The following is a 15,058-nucleotide window of genomic DNA, read 5'->3' as shown; positions in this document are numbered from 1 at the left end:
GAGGTATCTGGGGAGTCTGAGGAAGTGAAAAAAGCCATTTTAAGTGCATATGACTTGTACCAGAAGCCTTTGGACAACATTTCAGGAATCTAAGGAGGGATCCTGGTCAAACCTATGTTGAGCTTGAAAGGATCAAACAGAGCAATTTCGATAGATGGATAAGAGCTTTAAAAATCGAGCAAACCTATGATGCCCTTAGGGAGGTAACTATTTGGGAGGAATTCAAAAATTCACTGCCTGTAGTGTGAACTCATGTAGAAGAGCAGAGTTAAAACAGCAAGGTTAGCAGCTGAAGTGGCTGATGATTATGAGCTGGTCCATAAAACACGGTTTGGCGTCCAGAATCAATTTCAGTCCATGAGGGATAGAAATTGGGGCAAAGAGAAATCCTCATGTGGAAAGGGAAATGTAGATCTCAGTGAAGATGATAAGGATAATTTACCACAAGGTAAAAAAGAAACCCTTGAGGGGGACAAAAAAGTTAAAAACTCCAGTATTTTCATTGTAATAAAGTGGGCCACAAAAATCACAGTGTTGTTGGGATAGGAGAAAGCCAGATGTAGGAAAACCAGACAAGCCTGGGAGTTTTGCTGGACTAGTAACAAAAAGCACAAGGGAGGTTAGACAACTGCCTCAGTGTGTACAAGATGATCAGAAGATGGTGAAGAAGGAAGTGCCAGCTCTGCTTAAAAAAATATACATGCGAGGGTAAAGTTTATTCACATAGGCCAGGAGTAGCAGGGAAACAGGTTACAATGTTAAGGGACACAGGATCCTTTCAGTCTGTGATGCTGAAGGATGAGGAGATATGTACTCCTGAAGGACTATTGCCAGAGAAGGTACTGGTAACAGGAATTTATGGTGTGACAAAAAGTGCTCAGTTATGTAAAGTGAGGCTAAAGAGTCCATAGAGAGGAGAATTTGTGGTAGGAGTACTGGACAAACTCTCTGCTCCAGGAATACAATTTGTCCTTGCAATGATATAGCTGATTCACCAGTAGGCGTGCTGCCTACTCTAGTTGAAAAGCCAGTGGAGATGCAGGCAACTGAAGACACAGAAATTGTTTATCCAGGAATTTTCCCGGATTGTGTCACAAGATCACAGAGGCACAAGTTAAAGCAGGAGAGATCAAAAGGCACACATAAGGAAGATGACATAGTGTTATCCAAAACTTTCTTTGATCTGATAAGTGCAACAGAGAAGGAGCAAATAGGTAAACATGGAAGCATCTTTAGCTCTACTAAGCTGATTGAATTACAGCAAAAAGATGAGGAGTTAAAACAGTTATATCAAAAGACATATACAGAGAAAGAAAGTGAATGCATTCTTGTGTGTTATTACTTAACAAATGATGTCTTACTGAGGAAATGGAGACCATCACACATTCAAGCAGATGAAAAAAGGGCAGCGATTCATCAAATTGTTTTGCCAGTGGGGTATAAAAAGGAGGTGCTGCGAGTGGCACATTTAGGGGTGAGAAAAACACAGGCTATGATACAAAGACATTTTTACTGGCCTGGAACACAAGGATGTAGTTGAATTTTGCCAGATGTGTCATACATGTAAGCTAATCGGAAAACCACAGGCAGTAATAAAACCTGCACCTTTAATACCTATTCCAGCATTTAAGGAAATCTTCACAAGAGTCTTGATTGATTGTGTAGGCCCCCTACCTCAAACAAAAAGTGGGAATAAGTATTTATTAACAATAATAATGTGTCAACTAGATTTCCAGAGGCAATCCTATTACGCAAAATCACAGCTAAAAGGGTTGTAAAAGAATTACTTAATTTTTTTACTGGATATGGGCTACCAATAGAAATCCAGTCAGAACAAGGATCTAACTTCACATCCAAACTATTCAAGGAGGTTATGGATAACTTGGGAATAAAGCAATTCAAATCTACTGCATACCATCCGGAATCCCAGGGAGCGCTAGAGAGATGGCATCAAACACTGAAGACCATGTTAAGGGCTTATGGTCAGGATTATCCAGATGATTAGGATAAGGGTTTACTTTTTGCAATCAGAGGCGCACCAAATGAATCGACCAAATTCAGTCCATTTTAATTAATTTTGGGGTGTGCAGTAAAAGGACCACTAAAACTGATTAAAGAGAAATTAGTAAGTCAGAATTCAGAGACCACTCATTTGGTCTCTGTGTCAACATAGAGCTGGAGAGTTAGCTAGACAGCATTTAAAAGTATCACAGCATACAATGAAACAGGAAGCGGATAACAAATGACAAATTTGCAATTTTGCAATTGGACATAAGATATTGGTGTTACTTCCAGTAACAGGTGAGCTTTTAAAAGCAAGGTTTAGTGAGAGAAGAAATTGAGAAGAAATTGAACTACTTGATAAGGACTCCAGACAGGAAGAAATCTCACAAAGTGTGTCGTGTGAATATGCTCAAAAGGTATTTGATAGGGAAGGAAAGCAAGAGGGGAAGGTGTTAATGATTACAGCACAGGAGGAAGAACCAAGTTCAGAGGATTCTGAATTGGACATTCCTCAAATCAAATTGGACAATAAGGAAGTTGTCAAAAATTGGGATACATTATTGAGTTACCTTCCACAAGAAAATCAAAATGCCCTGAAAGAGTTATTACTATCACATGGGGAGATATGCAGAAATAAACTGGGGAGTACTAACCTAATTGTGCATGATGTGGATATAGGAGATGCTGTTCCAATTAAGCAACATCCTTATAGGCATAACCCTCTTAAGTTGGCACAGGTTCAGAAGGAGATAGAGCGTATGCTGCAAGATGGCATAATCGAAGTGAGTTACAGTGTCTGGAGCTCACCCATAGTCATGGTGCCAAAGCCAGATGGTACCCAATGGTTATTTGTGGACTATCGCAAAGCCAACACCGTTACAAAGACTGATGCATATCCAATTCCATGGTTGGAGGAATGTGTTGAAAAAGTGGGACAAGCAACTCACATTTCTAAGTTGAACTTGCTCAGAGGATACTGGCAAGTACCTATGTTAGAGAGAGCAAAGGCAATTCCAGCTTTCGTAACACCAAATGAACTATATCAGTTCAAAGTCAAAGTTTGGTATGAAAAATGCTCCAGCCACATTTCAGAGACTGACTAATAAGGTCATTGCCGGGTTACCCAACTGTGTGGTGTATATTGATGACCTAGTGATTTTTAGTGACTTATGGAAGGAACATTTACAGCATTTATCAGACTTGTTCGATCGACTTTAGAAGGCAGGCTTGGTGGTAAACTTAGCTAAAAGTGAATTTGCCAAAGCCCAAGTTGCCTTCCTGGGCCATGCTATCGGATATGGACAAATGGCCCCACGAGATGCAAAAACAAAACTAATTGGGGAATTTCCCACACCGTTAATGGAAAAAGCAGTACTATGGTTCCTGGGAATGAATGGATTTTGCCAAAAGTTTGTGCCGAACTTTAGCAGTGTGGCTGCTCCACTCACCGAATTGTTAAAAAAGTGCAAGAAGTTTCAGTGGACAGAGGATGTCAAAAGGCATTTGACAGCTTTAAAGCTGTGTTAACCACTACCCCTGTATCAGCCACATCGGATTACACAAAGCTTTCAAGGTGGCTATTGATGCCAGTGATGTGGGTGTTGGTGCAGTGTTCCTGCAGGATGATGATGAGAGAATAGAAAGACCCATCGGGTATTTTTCCAGGAAGTTGAACATTCATCAACAGAAATATTCAACAGTGGAGAAAGAGACTTTAAGTATGGTGTTGACCTTGCAATAGTTCAGTGTTTATATTACCAGCAATGCGTCTGAGACAATCGTATATACTGATCACAACCCATTGACATTTGTGGAAAAATTTAAGGGCAAAAATGCCAGACAGTTTAGATGGAGCTTGGTGTTGCAGCCATTCAATTTGACAACTGGGCATGTGGCAGGTCGCGAAGATGGGATTGCCGATGTGTTATCGAGATTCAAATGAAGCGTTTGGTGGCAGGTGTACCATGGCCTGAATTTGCATGTAGTTGTGCATGTTTGCATGTTTATAGTTAGTATAGTGTAAATGTGTGTGTAGACTACTAACTGGGTTTTGAAGGGTTAAAAATGAAGCCATCTTTTGGTATTGATGGTTCACTGTTTTTTAATGGGGGGAGGTATCACAAAGCTAGTCCATTTTTTTCCTAAAATCTGTTTCTTGGCTCAAGGATACTGTGACCTTGATTTTTTTCAGAGGGGTAATAAACCAGGTGAGGCTCCAATCAGTCCGGTTTGGTACAGAGATGAAAAGGATTTTGAGACGTCGTCTGTTCATATGTAAACAGATGAGACTTCAGGCCAAAGTGGTAATAAACCAGGTGAGGCTCCAATCAGTCCGGTTTGGTACAGAGCTGAAAAGGATTTTGAGACGTCTTTTGTTCATATGTAAATAGATGAGACTTCAGATCAAGAAATGATCTGTGCAAAGAAAGGGGAGTGGTCAGCTCTCTAGTTAGCTGAGCTAAGCAGTTTAGTTCAGTCTTGAACTGGTTGGAAGTTCAACAGGGAACTGTGTGGAAACTCTCTCTCTCTCTTTCTGCCTTCAATTTCAACCTGTAAGCATATGTTCCATTTATACTGGATTTTAAAGGGAGTTTGCTTATTGGACTGTTGTGTATTGCTGGAACAGCATAATTAAGATTAGTTGGATTGGCCGAGTAAAGTAGAGGTATTTTATTCTGTTCTTTGTGTTTCATTGTGTAATTTTGTAAATAACTTTCTGTCTGTTTTAAAATCTTGTCGTCAACCTAGCTAACTTAATCCGGGTAATTTTCACTGTACACTTACTGAAATAAATTGCAAATTTATGATCTGAGCTGCCTGCTTAAGAATGTTTTGAGTGGTCTGGCTTAGTCCATAACACATGGGATGGGGCAAGACTTCCATCCTCAGGATCCTTAATAATGGGCAAGGCCTACTCCTGGTCATTTAAGTGCCTGACAACTTAAATCTGAGAACTCCCTTAACACCAGTGAGCTGTCCTCAACAGAGGTGACATGGGGTTCCTGTCAATATTCAGACCTCAATCCCTTTGCATACATTAAATTCCAACCCATGTAATTAAGACCATAATGCATGACCTGTGTCCATTCTCAATTGCCTGCTACTACCTTCAGAACTCTACAAATGTCTTCTTGCATTCACAGTGACAAAGACAGCTCCATTTTGCCAGAGTGGCGAGGAGAGAAGGAGAGGTGAAGCGAGGGCTGCCGGGGAGGGTGAGTTTAGATTAGATTCTCTACAGTGTGGAAACAGGCCCTTCAGCCCAACAAGCCCACACCGCCCCTCCGAAGAGAAACCCACCCAAACCCATTCCCCTACCGTATATTTACCCCTGACTAACACTGTGGGCAATTTAGCATGGCCAATTCACCTGACCTGCACATCTTTGGATTGTGGGAGGAAATTGGAGCACCCGGAGGAAACCCAGGGAGAATGTGCAAACTCCACTCAGACAGGCAGGAATCGAACCCAGGAACATGGTGCTGTGAGGCAGCGTGCTGCCCCATTAAAAGGGACTTACCTTGGGAGTCAGGCCTCCATTTTGCCAGAGTGGCAAGGAGAGGAGAGGTGAAGCGAGGGCTGCCGGGAATGGTGAGTTTTCCCGCATTAAAAGGGACTTACCTTAGGAGTCGGGCCTCCATTTGCCGAGAGGTGAGAGGGAGGAGTGAAGGACTTCTGGGAAGTCATGTATTTGTGTGGTTGCATTACCCGAAACACTACTCGGGTAGTGTCTCCCACCCATCCTCCTCATCTAATCAAAAGAAAAAGGACCTGTGTGCCAGATTGGTAAGGTAATGAGTTTTATTTAAATTCCTTATTTTTTTAATCAGTCTCTTTGGGAATTTAGAATAGTGGGAATGCAGGTTAGGGCAGTTGAATGTTCCTCCTGCAGAATGTGGGAGGTAAGGGTCACCACTAGTGTCCCTGCTGACTACATCTGCGGGAAGTGCACCCAACTCCAGATCCTCGAAGACCGCGTTAGGGAACTGGAGCTGGAGCTGGATGAACTTTGGATCATTCGGGAGGAAGGGGAGGGGTTATTGAAAGAAGTTACAGGGAGGTAGTCACTCCTAAGGTACAAGAAAAAGGCAAATGGGTTATAGTCAGGGGACGGAAAGGGAACCAACTGGCTATGCAGTTATCCCCTGTGGCCATTCCCCTCAACAATAAGTATACCGTTTTGGATACTGTGGGGGGAATGACTTACCAGGGGGCAAGCAGTGGGGTACAGGGCCCTGGCACAGAGTCTGTCCCTGCTGCTCAGAAGGGAAGGGGCAAGAGGAGCAGAGCAGTAGTCACTGGGGACTCCATAGTTAGGGGGAACAGATAGGTGGTTCTGTGAGGATTCATGGTTGGTGTGCTACCTCCCAGGTGCCAGGGTTTGTGATGTCTGTGATCGTGTTTTTGGGATCCTTCAGGGGGAGGGGGAGCAGCCCCAAGTCGTGGTCCACATAGGCACCAGCGACATAGGTCGGAAGACAGATGAGGATTTAAGGCAGAAATTCAGGGAGCTAGGATGGAAACTTAGAACTAGGATGAACAGAGTTGTTGTCTCTGGTTTATTGCCCGTGCCATGTGCTAGTGAGGCAAGGAATAAGGAGAGAGAGGAGTTGAACACGTGGTTACAGGGATGGTGCAGGAGGGAGGGTTTTGGATTCTTGGATAATTGGGGCTCTTTCTGGGGTAGGTGGGACCTCTATAAGCAGGATGGTCTTCATCTAAATCAGAGGGGTACCAATATCCTGGGTGGGAAATTCGCTAAGGCTATTGGGGTGGGTTTAAACTAATCCAACAGGGGGATGGGAACCAAAATTGTAGTTCGAGTATAGAAAAGGTTGAGAGTCGTGAGGTCCAAAATCAAGTTTCAGGGTCACAAGATGGCACCGGCAAGCAAGAAGTTGGTTTAAAGTGTGTCTACTTCAACGCCAGGAGCATCCGGAATAAGGTGGATGAACTTGCAGCATGGATTGGTACCTGGGACTTCAATGTTGTGGCCATTTCGGAGACATGGTTAGAGCAGGGACAGGAATAGTTGTTGCATGTCCCAGGATTTAGATGTTTCAGTAAGAACAGAGAAGATGGTAAAAGAGGGGGAGGTGTGGCATTGTTGGTCAAGGACAGTATTACAGTGGCAGAAAGGATGTTTGGGGACTCGTCAACTGAAGTTAGAAACAGAAAAGGAGAGGTCACCCTGTTGGGAGTTTTCTATAGGTCTCCGAATAGTTCTAGAGATGTAGATGAAAGGATAGCAAAGATGATTCTCGATATGAGTGAGAGAGACAGGGTAGTTGTCAGGGGGGACTTCAACTTTCCAAATATTGACTGGGAACACTATAGATGGGTCAGTTTTTGTCCAGTGTGTGCAGGAGGGCTTCCTAACACAGTATGTAGACAGGCCAACAAAGGGCAAAGCCACATTAGATTTGGTACTGGGCAATGAGCCCGGCCAGGTGTTAGATTTGGAAGTAGGTGAGCATTTTGGTGATAGTGATCACATTTCTGTTATGTTTACTTTAGTGATAGAAAGTGATAGGTGTATACCACTGGGCAAGAGTTACAGCTGGGGGAAAGGCAATTACGATGCAATTAGGCAAGATTTAGGCAGCATAGGATGGAGAAGGAAACTGCAGGGGATAGGCACATTAGAAATGTGGAGCTTATTCAAGGAAAAGCTACTGTGTGTCCTAGATAAGTATGTACCTGTCATGCAGGGAGGAAGCTGTAGAGTGCGGGAGCCGTGGTTTACGAAGGAAGTGGAATCTCTGGTCATGAGGAAGAAGAAGTCTTATGTTAGGATGAGATGTAAAGGCTCAGTTAGGGCGCTTGAGGGTTACAAGGTAGCTAGGAAAGACTGAAAGAGAGAGCTCAGAAGAGCCAGGAGGAGACATGAGAAGTCGTTGGCAGATAGGATCAGGGTAAACCCTAAGGCTTTCTATAGGTATTTAAGGAATAAAGGAATGATGAGAGTAAGATTAGGGCCAATCAAAGATAGTAGTGGGAAGTTATGTGTGGAGTCAGAGGAGATAGGGGAAGCACTAAATGAATATTTTTCAACAGTATTCACTCTAGAAAATGACAATGTTGTCGAGGAGATTACTGAGATACAGGCTACTAGACTAGGTGGGATTGCGGTTCACAAGGAGGAGGTATTAGAAATCCTGCAGAGTGTGGAAATAGATAAGTCCCCTGGGCCGGATGGAATTTATGAGGAGAAAGTGAGGACTGCAGATGCTGGAGATCAGAGCTGAAAATGTGTTGTTGGAAAAGCGCAGCAGGTCAGGCAGCATCCAGGGAACAGGAGAATCGACGTTTCAGGCATAAGCATTCCTGAAGAAGGGCTTATTCCCAAAACGTCGATTCTCCTGTTCCCTGGATGCTGCCTGACCTGCTGCGCTTTTCCAGCAACACATTTACAGCCTAGATGGAATTTATTCTAGGATCCTCTGGGAAGCCAGGGAAGAGATTACCGAGCCTTTGGCATTGATCTTTAAATTGTCATTGTCTACAGGATTAGTGCCAGAAGACTGGAGGATAGCGAATGTGGTTTCCCTGTTCAAGAAGGGGAGTAGAGACAACCCTGGTAATTATAGACCAGTGAGCCTTACTTCAGTTGTTGGTAAAGTGTTGGAAAAGGTTATAATAGATAGGATTTATAATCATCTAGAAAAGAATAATTTGATTAGGGATAGTCAGCACGGCTTTGTGAAGGGTAGGTCCTGCCTCACAAACCTTATTGAGTTCTTTGAGAAGGTGACCAAACAGGTTGATGAGAGTAAACCGGTTGATGTAGTGTATATGGATTTCAGTAAGGCGTTCGATAAGGTTCCCCACAGTGGGCTATTGAACAAAATGCGGAGGAATGGGATTGTGGGAGATAAAGCAGTTTGGATCAGTAATTGGCTTGCTGAAAGAAGACAGAGTGTGGTGGTTGATGGGAAATGTTCATCCTGGAGTCCAGTTAACAGTGGTGTACCGCAAGGCTCGGTGTTGGGCCCACTGCTGTTCGTTCATTTTATAAACGACCTGTATGAGGGCGTAGAAGGGTGGGTTAGTAAATTTGCAGACAACACTAAGATCGGTGGAGTTGTGGATAGTGGCAAAGGATGTTGTAGGTTACAGAGAGACATAGATCAGCTGCAGAGCTGGGCTGAGAGGTGGCAAATGGAGTTTAATGCAGACAAGTGTGAGGTGATTCACTTTGGATGGAGTAATCGGAATGCAAAGTACTGGGCTAATGGTAAGATTCTTGGCAATGTAGATGAGCAGAGAGATCTTGGTGTTCAGGTACACAGATCCCTGAAAGTTGCCACCCAGGTTGACAGGATTGTTAAGAATGCATACAGTGTTTTAGCTTATATTAATAGAGGGATTGAGTTCCGAAACCATGAGGTTATGCTACAGCTGTACAAAACTCTGGTGTGGCTGCACTTGTAGTATTGTGTACAGTTCTGGTCACCGCATTATAAGAAGGATGTGGAAGCTTTGGAAAGGGTGCAGAGGAGATTTACTAGGATGTTGACTGGTGTGGAGGGAAGGTCTTATGAGGAAAGGTTGAGGGACTTGAGGCTGTTTTTGTTAGAGAGAAGAAGGTTGAGAGGTGAGTTAATAGAGGCATATAATCAGAGGGTTAGATAGGGTGGACAGGGAGATCCTTTTTCCAAGAATGGTGATGGCGAGCACGAGGGGGCATAGCTTTAAATTGAGGGGTGATAGATATAGAACAGATGTCCGAGGTAGTTTCCTTACTCAGAGAGTAGTAAGGGTATGGAATGCTTTGCTTGCAATGGTAGTAGATTCACCAACTTTAAGTACATTTAAGTCGTCATTGGACAAGCATATGGATGTACATGGAATAGTGTAGGTTAGATGGGCTTCAGATTGGTATGACAGGTCGGCGCAACATCGAGGGCCGAAGGGCCTGTACTGCGTTGTAATGTTCTATGTTCTATAAACGTAAAGTCTAGAGTCTGTCCATGCAGCCGTGGGATGGTGTGCAGAGGAAGAAATTCCCAAGTCTCTCTACTACTTTTAACAGGGGTGACCTCATCGCCTACCTCTAACGCTCTAATGCCTCTTCTCTAGTGTAAAGCAAAGCATCATGAACTGCTCTCCATAATTCCCCAATCCTTATCCAAATACAGCCAGAATATTTCCAGGTATCAGCTTCTTTTCCCATCTCTCAGCAGCATCAATGGCTGGATCCACTCTTGCCCCTCTTCTCTAATTCGCCCATATACTAATGCTTAACAATATCATCCATAAACATAATGTCTGTTTTTCACATGCACAATGATGGCACGCATCTTTATTTGTTCTAAACTCATCCACCCTTCTGTTGACTCATTCGTACTTCACTGTCCCCTGCATATTTGGCTGCCTCACTGAAATCCTCCCTCTAAACTCTTTTACTTTTACATTCCTCTCTCTCCCTTTAAGAATGTCCTTAACACTACATCCTAAACTAAGCTAATGGTCATCCCTCCTCAACTCTTTTCCTTTGGCTTGGAATCTGTGTTTCCTTACGTCCCTGTAGATCACAGCAAGCGGTTTAGTAAATTAAAGATGGTACACATGCAAGATGTCACTGGTCTGTGATTCCACACCAAGTGCATTTTCATTAGCAAAAACCATCATCACAGCTTTGCCTGACAATAGTTGGACATTTCCTTGATATAATAGATGTGTTAAAATCATAAACTTGCTTCTTAGAAACAATTAGGACTTTTCTACATATAACACAAGAAGAAAATCGCCCCCAACCTTACCAACCCTCACAACCAACCTCTATTTCCTCACCTAAAATCTACATGTTATTGAGTAGTGACTGCGAATATTGGCTATTTTTTTCTACTTTCCCAGCCTGAATGCACTGTGTCCACTTCCACCCCCACTCTAGCCCAGAGTAAATCAGCACAGAATAAAACAAAAAGCTGAAAATGCTGGAGATCTGAAATACAACCAGAAATTCAGCCGGTCTGGCAGCATCTGTGGAGAGAGAAAAACAGACGTAACGAGTTAGTTTCAAATCCAGTGAGCATCAACAGAACAGAAAGCAATTGGGAAATAGTGGAATATCATTCTGATAATGTGTGTCGGGGGGGGAGGGGAGGGGCATGGATTTGGGGAAGAGAAACGCAAATGGTAGGAGATAGAGCCAACAAAGGAAAAGAAAAAAAATTGAGAAGCAGAAAAAGAGATTATAAACCGGCAGAGAGATAAGTACAGAATGGGTGCAAAAGGGAAGTGTCAACATTTGAAAATGAGTTGGCTGTGCTGGAAGCAACACGTAAAGAAGAGGATCTGGGAGGGTTGGTGTTAGTAAGGATCATGGAGGAAGATGTTCATGCTCTGAAATTGTTAAACACAATGTTGTGTCCTGAAGGGTGTAAGATACCTCGATGGAAGATGAGGTGTTATTTGTCCAGCTTGTGCTGAGCTTCACCGGAGCACTACAGTGTACCTGGGATAGAGACAGCATCTTTTTTTCAGACAGAGTGAACATGTTCTGCAAATCCAGTCACCCAGTCCACATTTCATCTCCCCAGTGTAGTAGGGATCACATCGTGAGCAGTGAATACAGTAGACTAGAAGTGCTGCTTCACCTGGATGGTGAGTCTGGGGCTTTTGATAGTGAACAGTAGGAAGCAAAAGGAAGCAAGCACCTACATGGGAGCTGTCATGGGGCTGTGGAGGGGGGTGGGGAGTGAGCAGGGTGTTGGGAATGGAGGAGGAGTGGAACAGGGTGTCCCGGACGATACAGTCCCTGCAGAAGGCTGACAAGGGAGGGGAGGGGAATATGTGTCTGGTGATGGCATCCTGCTGGAGGTGGCGGAAATGGTAGCTAATGATCCTTTGAATGAGGATACTGGTGTGGTTAAAATGGAGGACATGGTGACCTAATTGCTGTTGTGGGAGGGAAAGGAAGGGATGACGGCAGAATGCAGAAGATAGGTCGGACCCAGCTGCGGGCCCTGTGAACCATGGTGCTGGGGCATCCTCGGTTGAGGAAAAGTGGACATTTCAGAGGCTCCCCTGTGGAAGGTGGCACCATCAGGATAGATGCATCGGAGACGGAGAAACTGGGCGAATGGAATAGAGTCCTTCCAGGAAGCAGGGTGTGAAGATGTACAGTCCAGGTAACTGTGGGAGTTGATGGGTTTGTACTGGATATCTGTGGCCAGCCTATCCCTTGAAATAGAAGCAGATGTGAAGGGAGGAAAGTTGTCTCATGTATCAGCATCATTAGCAACTTTCACAGCTCCTTGAAATATTAATTATTTTCTCTCCACAGATATACCAAAAATCTGCTAAGTTTATCAAGTGCTTTCTGTTTTGCTTTCAATAAGCACAATAACTTATTGGTCATAGAACTCAGTAGTAAACCTAGGTGATGTATGCTATCGCAGTAAGTCATTGGTACCTAGACAGGATTTGACTCCAGAACCAGGAGGAGGACAGAATTATTTAATCGTTTCATATTATGGCTTGACTAGAAAAGGTACCCCACTTCAGTGAAGAAAAGTAAAGGAATGTAATATAGTATGTGATTTTCTCACTATTGTACAAAGAAAAGAAAGAAATGCATTTGTCCAAGTTAATAAATAATTCATGCTTCAAAATTGTTTAATGCATGCTATGATTATATTGCACATTTATATTTATGTTCAAGCAAGCAATGCTTGAGTAAATTACATATCCTAATGAAAAGCAAGCAACTGCTAATACTGGAAATCTGAAACAAACACAGAAATCACTGGTGAAACTCAGCAGGTCTGGCGGCACCTGTGGAGAGAAAGCAGAGTCAATATTTTGAGTCCAGCGACCCTTCTTCAGAGCATCCTACCTTGTTGGCATATTTCTTGGCCTCAGCCTTGAACAGAGTACTATTAACATTCAAAAGTACAGCAGACTTCCTTAAGGTATTCCACTTGACAGTACAGTTGAAAACATTCCACCCTAAAAGGTATAAACGCAGAATAAGGATAAAGTTGCTCATAACAATCTTCAACATATAATTGCAGATTTCCTTCGAGATACCAAATGGAAAGAATAACTGGTGACTTACAGAATCAACATTATTATTTCTGTTTTACAGACGTGGCTCATTTCCAGTAGGAAAGATGGAATCAGGTGAAACTCTTGGGAGTGGGAGGTGAGGTAGATGGAACTATCTATTTGAGCAGGAGACAGCAGGATGAAAATTGATTATTAAGTTGACAGCAGATTGAGGACAGATGCTGCTTCCCAATAGCAAGTAGTGGAAACCTCTGTTTAATACATTTGCATGTCTTAATGCTCATTAAAACCCTACTTCATCAGCTTTAAATTGTACCTTTGGAATTACGCAGACAGTAAATAAAAACCATGTGTTGACAGATTGACAACTTGTTAAATGGGGTGTTCAGCAGGTGAAGTCTTCCCGGGGGATTTGCATTGAGTAGGTGCTGCCTTTCTTGTATGAGGAGCTTTGTTGAACCATGGGAGGGGAGACATTGATGCACTGAGATTTGGTGGTGGCTTCAATTGGCAAACTAAGCAGAACTGACCGATGAAGGAAGGCAGATAGCAACCCTTCGGAGGCTCATGAGGGACAGGAGGAAGATGCTGGATTATATAAGGAAGGCCAATGTCTACAAACAGTAGGTCAAGCATCATTGTGGGGAGATCAGGATTTAGATAGGGAAGGTCAATTGCATGATCCTGGGGTTTGAGGGTAATAGAAGACAGGTTAAGGACAATAGAGGAGGTTGAAGGATAACGGATAGCTGGTCGAAGGTAATGAGCAGGCTGTTCGAGTGTGGGGAGGCATGACCCAGGTGAAAGAGCTACCAAAACAGCAAGGCAGATGAATTAGAGTTCAGTATGATGGAGGCAAGCTCAAACTTGACTGAGCGATATTGCAGTGTGATGGCTTCAGGGAGCTAACTGATTCTGGGTAGGTGGGGAATTTTTGGTAGGATGAGGGTACTAGTCATAGCAGATTCTGTTAGGTTCTTGCTGCTGGATGGCAAGGAGTTTGTCTGATTGCCTGGTGCCCATGAGGTAATGATGGGCCAGTGATTTGCTGTCCATCCCCATTGCATGATTGGCTGGTCCTTTCACCACTGCATGTCAAATTGGCTGGAAACAGTGTGACTGCACAGGGACAGCCACTTTGTTTCCAGACCCACTGTTTCCTCGACTCAGGAAGCATATACCACCCATTAGTTTGGTGGAGAACAATAAATATAAAACATGGACAAACCATGACAAATGCTGATCTCCTTCTTTAATGTGTTTAATGGGATGTTACTGCTGATGGTTTCTAATGGGAGCAGCAATGGTGGTACAATGGTGAGCATTGTTGCCTCATGGCAGCAGGGACCTGGGTGTGGTTCTACCCTAGGGTGACTGTGTGAAATTTGCACATTCTCCCTGTGTCTGTGTGGGTTTGCTCTGGATGCTCCAGTTTCCTCCCACAGTCCAAAGATGTGCAGGTTAGGTGGACGAGCTGTGGAAGATGCAGGGTTACAGAGATAGGGTAGGAAGGTGGGCCTGGATGGGATGCTCTTAAGAGAGTGGGTGTGGAAGTGATGGGCTGAATGGCCTGTTTCCAAACTGTAGGGATTCTATGATTCTATATAGGATTCATGTGTCCAGTGGTAACCCCAGAGTGATGTTGGTGAATTCATTCAGTCTGGGCACTGGCAAGTTCTAGTAACACCAAGGATACCTGAGCAACTGATGATGAATTGCCATCAGCAAATATGTTTATTCTGAAATTTGCTATCTCTGCGCATCAGAAATAAATCAAAAATGTCTAAGTGCAGGGTTAAAGAAGCATGCTCTCACAGTAAAGGGCTAGGTTTGTTGGGTGGGGATGGTATTGGGGATGAGGGATTGTTTAGGGCAAAGTGTAGTGGATGGGGGTAATGGAACTGAGGGTAGGGGGATTGTTTAGATTAGATTAGATTACTTACAGTGTGGAAACAGGCCCTTCGGCCCAACAAGTCCACACCGCCCCGCCGAAGCGCAACCCACCCATACCCCTACATTTACCCCTTACCTAACACTA

At 43.6% G+C, this 15,058-nt stretch overlaps 1 protein-coding gene across 1 annotated transcript in view; it reads right to left on the bottom strand.

The window, feature by feature from the left end:
- si:ch73-105b23.6 (fibrillin-2) overlaps window positions 1-15,058 on the bottom strand; it is a 134,914-nt gene that overhangs the window by 19,353 nt on the left and 100,503 nt on the right. Inside the window, exon 22 of the mRNA XM_043696763.1 lies at window positions 12,848-12,960. Within this exon, the coding sequence (XP_043552698.1) occupies window positions 12,848-12,960 (113 nt within the window). The remainder of the gene's footprint in view (window positions 1-12,847; window positions 12,961-15,058) is intronic.

Source organism: Chiloscyllium plagiosum, chromosome 9, assembly GCF_004010195.1.
Source record: "Chiloscyllium plagiosum isolate BGI_BamShark_2017 chromosome 9, ASM401019v2, whole genome shotgun sequence".
NCBI lineage: Eukaryota > Metazoa > Chordata > Chondrichthyes > Orectolobiformes > Hemiscylliidae > Chiloscyllium > Chiloscyllium plagiosum.
The sequence above is the reverse complement of the archived record's forward strand: the minus strand, read 5'-3'. Positions and strand labels throughout refer to the sequence as shown.